Source organism: Xiphias gladius, chromosome 21 (assembly GCF_016859285.1).
Source record: "Xiphias gladius isolate SHS-SW01 ecotype Sanya breed wild chromosome 21, ASM1685928v1, whole genome shotgun sequence".
NCBI classification, from domain to species: domain Eukaryota; kingdom Metazoa; phylum Chordata; class Actinopteri; order Istiophoriformes; family Xiphiidae; genus Xiphias; species Xiphias gladius.
Window position 1 is genome coordinate 14,957,797 of NC_053420.1, and position 14,614 is coordinate 14,972,410.

Here is a 14,614-nt window from a genome sequence, read left to right on the forward strand (position 1 = left end):
TTGAGAGCAGCTCCTCAGGCTTCCCAGCGTTCGTCTTACTGCTCTCAGAGGAGCTAGTATGTCAGCACACTAAACCCATGCAATCCTCTAAATGTATTGAGCCACAGCTAGAGTGAGGGTGAGAGCTCGTTCCTTATATCACTAAAGGTCAGAGGGAGGCTTAATTTTTCTAACTCCTGCAGTGCACAATTGGGGAACATTCAAGCTGCATCTACTAAGAACTGAAATCGCTGTCAAAGGCACAACATAAAGCAATTCGGAAAGACCACTTTACTGGTAGCCATGGGACCAAACTACTTACAAGTATAGATCCACTTGAGTTTGATATTTTTTTGCTTGAACTTTGTAAATACATCAAATTAATAGATGATTTGATTCAGCAATCTTAGGTCAACGTAAAACAAACGAATGCCCTTTGCTGCCATCTAGTGGCCACAAGATGGATGCACTGCTGACCCAAACTTGCACCCAACACAATTAAAACACATGTAAAACATACATACACCTGAAGCAGAAAAGTTATCCATAATATTTTTTTACTTAAAAAATATGCACATATAAGAGCAATTCCAACCCATGAAAAATGAAAATGTAAAAATTGCTGTATTAAAACAAAATGTGACTGTGGCCAGTGTGACAGTATCATTTAAAAAAAAGACAGTCTGGACACGTTTCACAATTCTACATACAGGCCACACATAAAACATGGGCAAAAACACTCAAATTAACAGCATGAATTAACAAATTTCTGTACAACATCCATCGCTGAGGATGTCAAATAATTCTGGTTACTGACTTTTTTTTTGAAGCTCCACCCTACCCATTTAATGTGGTTTTAGGGCCACATCATTTGTCACTTCATCTCAGTGTAGAAAATTGAGGCTCTACAATGTCCAAGGCAGAGAAACAGTAAAGACGGTCCAAGGGATTTTTCATGCGTAGGTGGACAAGCATTTCATTAACACTTCACATATCAAAGTGAGGATGTGTTCAGATGAGATCACTCAAGTTCCTTGAACCGTGCAAACATGGCCTTGCGTACTGCTTGTTTGTAGGTGGCATGATCCCAGACGACAGGTTCTTTCTTTTTCCTCTGCACAAGACAGAAGTGTAATTACAAGTATAATAAATAACAAGAGACAGCACATGATATTTATTAATAAAATAAAGCTTTAGACCTACCGGGACAGGTTCAGCCCCTAAACCCGGCCTCTCACTGACTTTATTAATCTCCCTAAGCAGAGAGAAATTGTCAGTAGGTATCCAAACTGAAATATCCTGAATAAAACCACTTGGCTTCTGCTTTGCTTCCCATTTGTTTTCATGTCAAAAACACAGTGTGTTAAAGTGCACCTACCTGGAGCTTCCAGCCCAGATATTATGGTGCTGTGGCTGCTGGTGATGGTGTTTTCTTCTTTTCTGTTCTGGTGATCTGGATGCTTCTCTGGCATTTAGCTGTGGAGGACACATTCTACATTTAGGAATCAACTGACAACACGAAACTACTCAGCATATTTTTACTATCCCAATATTTTTCACTTACTTCTTTTTCCTGGTTCTCTAGTGCCTCTAACTCCTTCTTTGACCTCTTGATCTTAAGGTGGATCTCCATATTTTGCTGTTGAGATAATACATTGAGTATTAGAGGGTATATTCACAGGGCCACTCAACTGTTGTTCATACAGAGATTGATAGGTAGTACTTTGTGCAGGTCAGAAAGCTGCTGGTGGCGGATCAGTGCGTCCTTGTTGGGGAACTGTCTCCTACAGAGCAGGCAGGCCATCTTCTTCCAGTCTGTCAGTTTGTCATCCTTGTCTTCAGACTGGCTGCCTTGACTGCTTTTGGCTGCCTCCTCCTTTTCCTCTTCCACCTCTTCATCACTTCCAGCTGCATAGTCTGATGCCAGCAGACCCAGGGAGCCCATTGGACGCTGAGAAACAAACCAGGCAAATGTTCAAAACAGGTTTTTCAACCAGGTTTGTTTGTTTTATGTCTATCATTTTAAAATGGCACAAGAAGGTAAGCACACAAAGTGAGTGATGCATGTTCAAAGACTCAATGTCATCCAGTTGGAGTATGAGGTATGCCAAGCGGACTGCACATAAGGATTCATACCTTTGATTTTTCATCTTTCTTAGGGGGAGCGAGTGGCTTTTTAAAAAGATCATCTCCACCTGAGATCTGACGATATAGACAAGGAAGAGGATGAAAAATATTTACAAGATTGGAGAAATGAATACTTCTTATATCTACATTCATTGTAAAAATCCATGTACTGAGTAGGTAGATATATGAATGATGGAAGTGGGTCCCTAACCTTCCTCTCAAAGATAGCAAAACCAGCGTCAGCCGACTTAGACTGCCTTTTATCATCGTCCATTCCAGTCTTCAGCACCGGTGATGGGGCACGGACACTTTCCTTTTGACGATTCTGGATCTTTGCCCAGCGCTCCATATCTTTCATTATCTGCAAACAGCAACAAACTACTTAACTACCTACCCCTTAAACAAGTGTATATCAAATTGTGTGCATGGTTTTATAACTGAAGTGCTACCTTGACAGCAGCAAGACTTCTCGGCTTCTCCTCTTTGTTATCCTTCTCTTTGTCCTTTTTAGCAGAGTCGTCATCGTCTTTCTTCTCAGGAGTTGCTGTAGAAGTGGAGCCAGGCTCCATAGCAGACATGTGACCTGCTGCAAGAGCTGGTGTGGTGTTGGGAAGCACCGATGGTTTCTTCATATCCAGAGGAGCATCTGCTGCTGGGTTGGAAAGAATGGCCTGGTCTTCAGCGGTCATGGTCACAGGTTGGGTCTCTGCAGAGTTCCCTCCTGGAACTGGGATGTAGGTCTTTGACACTGCATCCCAGTACATGTACTCCTGGGTTTGAGCATTGTAGAAATACTATACACAACGAAAGAAATGACAACCAAACAAATTATTCAAGACACAATTATGGTGGCTATAGGTCGACTTTTTAGTGCATATGTAATCTTAAACTGTAGTCTGTGTCATCTTATTAAGAAAAGATTCAAAACACCAACTCTGTAATTAACACACAGTGATTAGGTTTTTAAGTTTACATTTCACTCCTCTAGATGGTGTGTTATTTGTAAATCTTCAACTCAGACAACAGACACAGCTGGAAGAAAAGCTTTTTAGTATCTTTTTTTCACTTAAATAAAAAGTTAGAGGTTCTGCTGTTTGCCGTGCTTGTGGGATGAAACCACAACTTTTTTGTGCATCATTACATCAACTGTTGTAAACAATATGATATTAAAACAGTCCACAAATTACAATAAAATCTTCAAATGTTCAATAAATGTGCATGGAAAAATGTTCTGTTAGAGGATACAATTACTCCTGGGAAGATGTGTATTAGGTAGGATACTGACTGCAGCACATACATTGCATTTGGATATACAACATCATGTTTTTTTGTATTCTTACCCTAGAGTTAGGGTCATAGTACAGTGTTGTCTCAGGATCGTAGTAGAAGCCTGACGTGGCATCATACAAGTAGTTGCAGATGTCTGGAGTCTCAGAGCCTGGAGGAAATAGGACAAATAGATACGATGAACAAATACATTGGAGATATTAAGAGCACTGATCTTTCAAAGTAGATTATTAAAAAGAAGGGTGCACAGACATCGTGTTTATGTAAGCTGTGGTAGTGTGCTCTGTAGTGTGACTGAAATCTTAATCATCTGAGAAACAACACTAGTTTGAAGTAGTCAATTGTGTGACCATTTACAATTACAGTTGACATTCTAAAGGTCAGGAATGATAAACCCCCCTCAGACTGTCTGTACTTGTAACATAAGTTAAACAAGTTCTAAAACTGTGTTTATACATTTAAGACCTTATCTCTCAAAATCTTATTTAGCCAAAATGTCAGATTAAGTTAAATGCAAGTGCATATGTCAACTTTAACTATTGGTAAAATCACAATACAGAGCTACACTAGATTCTTTTACAACAATGTAGTAACAATACTGACATAAGTTGATTTAACACTGTTCTGGATTTAAAAGCTTGATTTGTTTCTCACCATAGATGTAGGCCTGTAATCCGTCTGCGGTGGCAGTCATCCCATCTGATTCTGTGGGAACATGGGGTCCACCAGCATGGCATGAAGGATCCACTGTTGGAGTTTCACAGTAGCCAACACCCTATAATGTATTAAAGTAGATATCCAGTTGACTGCCCAGCTTTGAAATAAGATATATACATCTTTTCTTTTTGTTTCACAACCTACCTGGCTAATGCTGGGGTCGGATGTCAGAGAGGGGTTAGTGCCAGTCAACAAATCGCCTGGTGAAATACATGTGAGACTACTTAAGACCATCTTATGCTGTTGAGTAATAAGAGCTTGGTAATAATAAGCAGTCCACGAGGAGCAAGATACTACACTGTGTTTGATGATGTCTCACCTTGCATTACAGGGGGAGCACCAGCAGGTGGCTGTAGAAGTTGTGTGTATTGTGGAGGTTGTGGGATCTGCTGCTGAAATGCCACAGCAAAAAAGAAAAAGGTCATCTGAGAGTTCTGACCACTCTATTTTCAGTAATTTTGAAAAGTAATACAATGAGAACCACAACTTACCCCCATCATGCTGGCCTCAGGTGGATAACCAAGGATAGAACTGTTTGGTTTATCCAAATCTTTTCTGAAACTGAAAGACAGAGAATTATCAAAAACAAATGAGATGGGATGGGATTCCTCAACTAGGCATGATGATAGGGAAATCCTTGCAACGTTCTGACTTACTTTTGGTTCTTCAGGGGTTTTGCAACCTCAGCATAAACTCTGACTCCATCAATATAAAGGGGTCTGGGTTTAGTGAGGAGCTCAACCAGACGTGTCACTTGCTACAAAAGAAGACAATAAGATAAGTGCTTGAAAATCACAGGGAAACACGAGACAAAGATGGTAATCACAAACCCCGTTAGAAAATGAAATTATAAACAAAAGCAAACTGGGTTCATAATTATTTTTACATACCTCATGGGAGTCCATGTCAACAAAACAGAAGCACTTTGCTCCAGGTGGCTTGGCCTTGACTAGGCGGACATTTCTCTCATCCAGATATGCAAAGGGATCCAAGGCTTTCAGGATAGTCTCTACTGTGGTGGTGGGCTTAACATTCTTTATTATCATGGCTGTACAGTGACAAGTAGGAAAAATGCTGTTAACGCAACTCAGTTACGGATTACAATAGTACACAACTGAACAAATATGTCCATGGATTGCTCGCATTTATGGCTATAAGATGAAAAGAACCAGGATCTTAAGTCAACGTACTTTTACTGTCTTTAAAGACTGAGTCAGATGGGTGTGAACTGGGATGAGAAAGGTTGTGGTTGCCCCAAGACTCTGCCTGCTGCTCGGTTTCTTGCTGTTGGAGCTGTTGGTCCACCTGCTGCTGCCATGCCTCTGGAGTCAGATCAGAGCTACGCTGCCACAGGCCTTGAGACAATGGCTCCATAGGAGCTTTTGGTTTGGGCCCATTCAGGTTAGTCTTCAACCCTTCTGAAGGTTCTTCTGGTCTGTTCAACTGAGGCTCCTGGAGTTGAGGTACTTTCTGATCTGATTCCTAATTCACAGAGATAGGAAGGAAGGGACACTTTTAATTACTTTTAAACTATGGTGGGGTAAACAATATGGTGAAATGATACTGTACATGGTAAATGTACACCAAAATTCTCAAACAGTGGCTGGGCCCTTTATTTACCTCAGCTCAAGGACATTATCTAGGACAGGCTATTATTAGAGACAACGAGCATTTATTTCTGCTTTCCCTTGTTTTATAAGTACAGTATATTTTATTTAATTCTATTAAGAAGGCCTCCTGTTTTCTTCTCAGTTCCAATTTTCCCTTATAATTTCTTGCTCCTACTGTTTGAAGCTAATGCAAACTCAACAGTTACTCCAATATTACTTCAGCCGCTACTCTCTGAAAAAAAACCTTCAGTGAGTGTTCAGATTTGCTTGTTCTGTTCGTTTGTACAGAAATAATGGCTAAGAAGAATTAATGAGAATGAATATTCATCAACTAATACCAGTATTTCTGTTAAAGAGAGAAACCCAGAGCAACAGATTGGCTGTTAAGGTATGAGAGCTGTTATAATACAGGTGATTTATTTTTTATAGTTCCCAAAAAATTATTGAAATTCTTGCTTTTATTTGAGAATTTCTGGTAAACTATCGAAGAACACAATGATTAATCATTTTCTCTCACTACACTCACATGAACTCTTTCATGCTCGTCTGGCTGGATGAATTTCATGGTAGCTGTTCTAGTGCCAACCTTTAGGGATCCCTGGAAGAAGAGCAGAAAAGATCAATCAGCATTAGATGACACTGGTGACTCATACCTAAAATAATATCAATGACATGCACTGTGGCAAGTTTAGCCCTCCTCTTCACTGCTGAGGATAAATTGGGCCAACACTTATGGTGGGGTGCAAAGCCCAGGTCCAGGTCCATACTTCACACAGGCAATTTGCCCCCATACTACACTAGTAATACTTAAATAGTTTCGAGGGAACTACAAATTAGGGCTGCAGCTAGGGATTATTTTCATTACCAATTAATCTGCCGACTATTCTTTCAATAAATCAAGTAAACATTTTGTCCATAAAACGTCAGGAAATACTGAAAACACCCATCGCAATTTTCTAAGGCCAAAGGTGACATTCTCAAATTGGTTGTTTTTTCCAACCAAAACCCAAAGATGTGCATTTTAATATCACACAAGACGAAGAAAAGCAGAAAACCCCCATACCCGAAAAAGCTGGAACTACGGAAATTTGGCATTTTTGCTTGAAAAATGACTGAAATGATTATTCAGTGATTTTAATAGTTGCTGATTAATTTTATTTTCAATCAGCTCTATTACAAACGCATCTGTCTCTTGTACAAGAAAGACTCATAACAGAAAAATATCCAAAAGAAAACAACAGAACTTTGAAGTGCAAATGAGAACCCCACTCTCAGCAGGTAAGGTGTACAAACCAAACAATGCCATTGTAAACACCCCATTTCTGATACTAGACTGCATTTGTATAAAGAGATAAGCCGTTTCAAAGGGAAGCTCACAGAGTATCTAAATGTACTGCGCAAACTGGTAGTACTGTGTTTGATAGCCGTAATTCTGATGTGGGCTGTGCATGTCAGTTTCATTGGCATCTCATTTGCACAAAATAGAATTAACCATCAAAACCATACATTTGCTCTTTCCCCATACACACAATCGGCTATCTTGGTCCCCAAGCATTTCAAAAAACCAAAGTTAAAGCCAACTTTTACCCCTCATGATATTTCAAAAAGATTCAAGAGGTTGTTAAAATTACTAATCACACAGCTACCTGCATTATCTCGTTTTTTTAATACTGACCTACCACAAGCTCCAGAAAATACACAAAATGTAAGTAGTAGTGAAAATAAAGTAGTATACAATTGACCAGTCTCATAGCAGAGCCAAACAAACTGATACACATTTCAGCAACAATCCAACTGATCCCATCTACAAAAAGATAAGTTGCTTCTCCTCGATTTTTGAGATATGATCAAAGCACAACAATCCTGGCCTGTGCTGAATACTGTGTCCACTGTCTCAAGATGACACTTCATAAACTGCTTAGAGAAATCCAAAGAAAGTTGAAATCCCAGTGGCCGAAATTCACTGACAAGTTGAAGAGAATACCATCAAGAGGACATGCACTCTGTGGGAAAAAGTTACAGATGACTGAAAATGCCTTGAACTAGCAAAAGAATTTTGCCACAGAAAGACTGCAGCAGAGACTTGAAGACAACAAGACAAAGTCTGCAGCCACACAAAGTTTTGTGAAGCTGAAATGCTCGATGCAAAGAAGACTTAATTGTTGGACCAGAAAATTAAATTTTGACCGCATGATGGCACTAGATGAGAAGTTTGGGGGTTATCAAAGCTCACAAAAACCATGAATGTCAGTAACACATTCCAAATTGTCCATCCAGCAGTTGTCAAGAAATTTCCCCTCTGAACCACAATTTTCATCCTCATGGTGGTGCTAGAAGAGGAGTCAGGGGACCACCTAAGTTATTAAGATTCATCCTATGGATATCCGTATCAAAATATGTACCAATCCATCAAGTAGATGCAGAAATATTTAACTGGTTAAATTAAAATTTTGACCTTGTGGTGGCTCTAGAAGCAAAGTCAGGGGATCAAAGACATTAGGATTCATCCTCTGTGGACCATAAATATCTGTACCAAATTTATTGGCAATCCATCCAATAGTTGTCAAGACATTAAAGGCTAAAGGAAAAGTCAGGGGATCACCAAGTGAGCAGGCTTCTTCCTCTGGGCACCACAAAATACCTGAACAAACTTTCATGGCAATGCATAACATAGTTGATGAGATATTACAGCATGCACCAAAGTGGTGGCACAACCGACTTGACAGATCGACTGCCAATCTCAAAAATGGTCTTGCAAAATAAGCAGACAAAATATGTACTTATGTTAACAGTTAAGTCGTAACAGCAAGTTTCTCAGTAATAAGGCTACATTCAGACAGACAGAAGCCCTGCGTGAAAAACACAGCCCCCTCATTCAGTTGAATAAGGCCAGTCCGGCAACACAGTGGGGAAGCAACTGCAGAGCTCCAACAAAAAGTTCCACCTGGCTCGATTATGCTGGAAAGCTATGAGACATTCTCCGGCAAGGCGTGCAGTGCCCAATGAATTATGTAAAAATACCTGGTAGATTACTTTAGAACACAAACACAGTCTTTCTACTGTTTACATAATTATCACAACTAAAAGAAAAACAACTGTCGCCATGGTAAAACTCCAGGGTTGTAAAAGCCTGTGACAGAGTATTATACACTGCTGCACTGCGGTCTTCTGACTCAAACTCCGTTACTCAAACTGGAATCCTGGATCCTATTTCATGTCTCACTGGTACCTGAAACAACACCGCTCCCCACCACCCAGCCCCTTGCGCTGTTTTACTGCAGGCCTGTTTTAGATCTGAAGGCCTGCTGAGGCATTGGTAACAGAAACTTCTTCACAGGGCAGGCGCAAAGCAAAAACCAAATTTTATAACACACAAAGACGTAAAAGTGCCGCAAGCAGTAACAATTTCCTTCGATCCTCTTTGTTACAAAGACTAAATCACAATGAACACACGAAATGGTGACTAATTACAGTACCTTCATTCTCAATATCATCATTAAATATTCCTTAAACGTTAAAACCTTGTACGTGTTAGGAACTCCCAATGTGAGGACTAATTTGTTGCCCTAAACATGTGTATCTGCTGGTTAAGTTCATTCTGGGTTTAGGCAGTATGGGGTTGATTTTGAAAATATAGGGCTAGTAAAAATTGGAGGGAAACCTATTGTATGTCTACCTGTGCATATATACAGTTGAAAATTTTAATAAATAACTTTTAAAGTGCTCAACAAGTAACTTGAGGCACTACCATGGCTTTGTGATTGAGTACTTATACTTATATAATATAAGGACTAACTGTCAAGGTTTAAGACATTAGTACCTAAAAATGTCAACAACTGACACCTTCATCTCCTTAACCAAAGCAAGTTGACTAAAAATAATAGCAACCCCAGGCTCCCAGGTTCTCTCCCTCCCCCATCTACTAAATGCCCTCTCAACCCCTCGTAATCCTGATGGGAGAGACGGCCTTCGTAGAGTGACGAGGATGGGCCACCTTGTTGGACTCCATGAAGTGGACTGCATCCTCGAGGTTTAAAAACTCCACATAGGCCGTATCGTAGCTGTAACCTGGGGACAGCATTTGAAATACAGATGGGTTTTTGTTAGTCAATGCCAGTAGTGACAGTCACCCACTAAAACACAAAAGACAACAGTTCGTGAATACATCGAGATCAGTGTGAGCGAATACACCTTTACTGACACACATACCTTTTCAGGAAAACACACACTTTTTTACGCTTTTTCTATTCAGTCTTCTGATGACTGACATCATATCAGACTTTGCCATGAAAGGCTCTGATAGAGCCAAGCCTTAACAGACAGATATTCCAGACCAATGGCAGTGAACAACTGCATGTTGTGCACCATGGAGACAGTCAATTTTACTATTTATGTTTATAACAAATGAAATAGGGCACCCAATATCTCTTTTTCTGATGATGTTTTGACATATTCATGCAAAATTAGAGGCCTTTCAGACATAATATTCTTCGCAAAGAGGCTTTGCATCATGTATACCACATGTTCAGCGATCTGTTGAAGAAAACTTTCAGTTTAAAGCAGATGCTTAGATCAGGATGAACAAAGCACTAACAAGGCCGTTTCCAGTTCAGGTTTGTTGACATTCTTTTTCCATCAGAGGACTTATATAAACTGTCCCTGAAGGACACATTCAGTGAATCACTTGTCACAGATCTTTTGTGACTGACACTGAATATCACTCTTCGAAGCTCCTAATGTTGAATCCCTGGTAAGTCGTCTACTTGCTGACAATGACCCCACAACTTCCGACTTGAAAAAGGATGCCATAACAGACGCCCCCCCCTCCTTTCTGAGCAACTTTGCACAGACCAGCAACATCAAAAGCAACCAAGATCGTAAAAAACAAAGAACGCGGAGGTTCAAATGTCGTAAAAAGCGAAATGTAGAGGGACATGTTAGCAATCGATTGCCCCTAACAGTTCCAAAAAGAAACTTAATTCTTACCTGGCACTACATTTTTGATTTTCATCCCCTGCATTGGCACACCATCATGGACTGCGAAGGCCCCAAGAATCTACCGAATAAAAAAACCAACCTGATTGAGTTATGCCATGGCTGTCTGTGCAAACTACTATCAACACAGTATGGTAAACATAATTAACACAAAGTTGCTTTTCTGGTTCATAATTACCTGCTCCATTGTGGCAGTCTTTGGAATACCGATTATGGATATTGTGTTGGAAACCTTATCCTCCACTGATGCACTTCTGTAATCTTGATCCTTTCACAGAAAATTTTGATCAAAATGATGGTTATGAAAATATAAATAAATAAAAAATAAATAACAATATTATAAAAATGCGAATATAATTTTTTAAACAAGTGCTAGCGAAAAAACAAAAACACATACCTGAGAACCAGACTCACTAAATTTTGAAGGCGTGATTGGTTTAGACTCTTTTATGAGTTTCTCTGGAAGTTGAAGGTCCTCGCATTTGTAATCAAAAGCCCTCCCCGACCCTGTTCTGTAATCAATGTCTCTGTAGTCTTGATCTCTCGCTTGTACAGTGCTGCTGCTTTGGAAATCACGTTCTGTCTCCATCTTACCCCTGACAGCACCTTGATTGTGCGGGATGTCTTTCATCCCTTTAAAACAGTCATTTGGCTCCTGAATCTCATGTGCGGGCTGGTTCTTCTCTGGATGGTAAGGGGGCCTTTCGTCACTTTGTGATTTATTCTGATTATGCTTTGGGTCCCTTTCTCCAAGCCAATGTTTACTCTCATTTTCACTGACGAGAGGGCCAGTAAGGGGACTTATTTCTGGAGGTGGATGGTCTTGTGGACCTTTGCTGCCAATTGGTGGTAGGTCAATAGCAGGAAAATGGTCGCCATGAGGAAAGCTGACATCTTTCCTTGGGAACTCAACAGATGGCCTATTCCTTTCCTGAAACGGTGACGGATCTCTAACATTCGCATCTCTGCCAAAACCTATGGGGAAGCTGGGTTCAGGTACGCCTCCCATACCTTTACCCATGTTTAAAAAAGGGGTTTTGTCCTTTCGACGGTTCTTCCATTCTTCTGCAAGAGTCATCTCTTCTCCACTCCGATAATCCATAAGGGTACTGTCACTTGAATCTGGATAGTCTCTCTCTCTCAGAGTGCCTTCTGCACCCATAAACTGTGATCTTTGAGGGCCAGCAACTTCTGAAGGCATGTCTGACCTCACCCTGTCCACTGGAGGGACATCACTGTTTCCAAGTCTTAAAGGTGATCGATCTCTACCTCTAAATTCAGCTGATGGTCCAGGACGATTTCTGAAATCCATATCAGAATCAAACCCGCCTCTTGGATTGAAAGGTGGCCCTCCTCTTCTGTCAGTGTCCATCATTCTCCTTTCACGTGGAGGTAAGTCCATATCATAACGATCACCATCACCAATGCCCACTGGGGGCCGGTCACGCATGTCCCTAAATCCATCATTTTGCTCCATTCGGTCCATGGGAAACCCTCTTCTTCCATCAATATTGGGATTATTGAACCGTGGCATGTTGAAATGTATTGACTCTCTGTCTCTCATGTCCATAAATTTGCTGTGCGGGTCCCGTGGTGACATACCCCTCCCTCCCATGTCTACTGAGTTCCTGGCTGGTCCTGGGAAACCAGAAGAATTCATCAGTTTGTCTCTAATGGCAATTTCATAATGCCTTCTAAGGTTGAAGTCTTGCTCTTCCCCAGGTCTGAATAAATCTCTGTTTGGCTCTCTACCTCGAATATCCCGTGGGTCCATATCACGACCCCTCATGGGTGGCCCATCCATCCTTCTCATGTCCATAGGTGGTAGATTTAGAGGTCTTGGGCCCATATGACCCATGGTCCCCATGTTAACCCCATCTCTTCCTCTAAAATCAGGCACGGGACGATCTCTGCCCCCAAACATTCCTCCACGATGATCACCACTGGAATACATATTAATATATTAGGCTACTGATTTGTTTGACATGCACATAGCCAAAGATCAAAGATTCAAACAAAATAACACGGAGAGAAGAACTATTATTTTTCCAAACTTCCCAACCTATAACTATATAAGTGCACAGAAGGGGTGGGCAGTATGTTGACATACACTGTGCGACAACAGAAATTTGTCTAACATCAGAGATTTTGCGATGAACAGAAAAAGGAGCGGACCTTTGAAATGCAGAAATTTTATATAATTTTATACACCAAGTATGTATGCAAATAAAGGAAATAAATGGTTTAAAACAGTTAACACAATAGCATTTCCAGAAAATGCACTACCTCACCATAACAATCATATCAATATGATATTATAAAATAACATATACAATGATACCAGATTTTAACCATACTGACCACCCCTAGCTAACAGCACAGAAGCAAACACAAGTACAGTTACTGGACAGATTATGTTTCTTTCTTACTACTAAGTTGTAAATTTGTTGTAAATCTATGCCTTTGAGTAAATGATGCTTGTTTACCGGAAAGGGGGTCCTCCCCGTGGTCCTTGCCCTGGCCCTGGCCCACCCCACATGTCTGCAGTCAGTATCTTATCTGGGAGACAAAATAAAGGTTTGATTTATTGTATGAAGGTAGATGAATTCACCACTTTTGACTTGGCAATACCTGGCATATCCGAAATTGTAAAACTGCCAAGAAATGGTCTTTTGACTGAACAACACTAAATTCGAGTGATGAGATGGTTTATACAGTATGTTGGTGAGTGTGTTATTTAAGTTCATTTCCTTTCTGACTTAAAAGACGGTTGCAAACCTGGGGCAAGTAACGCTGGGCGCTGTGATTGCTAATACTGGCCCACAGCAGAGTGGCCCGCTAATTATAGCCATCACTAGGCCTCAAAAATCTACGCCACAACATCAACAAATAACTTGAGTGATGTAAATGACTGCAATGCAATAAAAAAAGGAATTCAAATGAACAACCGCATTATAATGGCAATGTTAGTGCGATTAAATTAGCGCGATAAAGACCAGTATAACCAACCAGACAAATCAAAGGGTGACCGTATGGGAGCTAACGTATATTGGCTAACATTAAACTTAAAAGCCGGGTTCTCTGCTTTGGCTTCGAATTCGGCAGCATGCTTTTAAATACAGAAATTTTCACAACAATATATTTCACAGTAGATATTATTTTTAGGACCCACCTTGCTTGTTCTTTGAGCTCGCTATCAATATCGCAGAGGGCTGTCGTTCAGGTCGTCGATGGCTTTAACAAACTGATGAAAAATGGAGACGGACGTTCTTCTTCGTCTGTTGCTGCAGCGGAGACGAATCTTCTTCTTCGTGGTGCGATGTACATGAGGTTGTAGGGCCAAGCGCCGCCACCACACAGAGGCTATTAAATACAACCACTGTCGTTTTCGATTCCATGCAGGGCTAGGCCTTGATATAACATCATAGGTTAAGGGCAGGCAAACAGCGGCCCTCAAACAAAAAATGTCTGACCCCTGATAAACGCTGAAACTCTCCCGTTTCATAGGTTGCATCAAAACCTTTGCATCATTTTTCACAAATCTACTGTGGGTGACAATGTAAATAACAGGCTTGTGCGAATCCCAATAAGCACGACCTTGTTACAGCAAATGTAATCAGTGATTTGTTTCCTCTGATCCTCTGCCCTCAGTTACAAATCTAAAACATGTTTTATAAATCTGTTTTATTCCTAAAAAAAACCAAAACTAAAATATAAAAAAATAAGCCATAAAAATACCATATGCCCCATATTTCAGTCTTACTGTAAAAATAAATAAATCTTAATGGCCAAATGAGTGCAAGACATGATTTGACATTTATCAAGCCACTATGTCTTCGATACCCCACAAACCTCTAAAACTGCATTTGTTTTTGTTTTTTGTATTGAAGTCCAGATCC

At 40.4% G+C, this 14,614-nt stretch overlaps 1 protein-coding gene across 3 annotated transcripts; it reads right to left on the bottom strand.

Moving 5' to 3' along the window:
* Positions 1–806: 806 nt before the first annotated feature.
* Positions 807–14,171, bottom strand: LOC120807447 (RNA-binding protein 6). 3 transcript variants are annotated; one of them, XM_040159503.1, is made up of 24 exons: positions 13,888–14,171; positions 13,202–13,274; positions 12,468–12,658; positions 11,113–12,353; positions 10,894–10,983; positions 10,707–10,776; positions 9,715–9,788; positions 6,247–6,318; positions 5,301–5,592; positions 5,001–5,158; positions 4,767–4,867; positions 4,602–4,671; positions 4,430–4,502; positions 4,255–4,310; positions 4,048–4,168; positions 3,447–3,544; positions 2,556–2,900; positions 2,318–2,467; positions 2,116–2,181; positions 1,703–1,930; positions 1,544–1,618; positions 1,358–1,455; positions 1,183–1,234; positions 807–1,093 (listed from the first exon to the last, which is right to left on the bottom strand). In XM_040159503.1, exons 2-24 carry the CDS (start codon positions 13,252–13,254, stop codon positions 1,001–1,003), a joined length of 3,867 nt encoding a protein of 1,288 aa, XP_040015437.1. In that variant the 5' UTR covers positions 13,255–13,274; positions 13,888–14,171; the 3' UTR covers positions 807–1,000. The 3 variants fall into 3 exon arrangements, with proteins under 3 accessions (XP_040015437.1, XP_040015436.1, XP_040015435.1); XM_040159502.1 differs by having other exon boundaries at positions 4,430–4,499; positions 11,113–12,658; XM_040159501.1 differs by having other exon boundaries at positions 11,113–12,658; positions 13,888–14,170.
* Between the last annotated feature and the right edge of the window lie 443 nt (positions 14,172–14,614).

Excerpts from the sequence above, each read along its gene's own strand:
- LOC120807447 (XM_040159501.1), bottom strand. The coding sequence starts at position 13,254 with ATGTGGGGTGGGCCAGGGCCAGGGCAAGGACCACGGGGAGGACCCCCT. Across the intron at positions 4,868-5,000 it reads TTGACATGGACTCCCATGAG|CAAGTGACACGTCTGGTTGA; the intron begins GTATGTAAAAAT and ends CTTCTTTTGTAG. Across the intron at positions 4,311-4,429 it reads TGCTCCCCCTGTAATGCAAG|GCGATTTGTTGACTGGCACT; the intron begins GTGAGACATCAT and ends GTATTTCACCAG.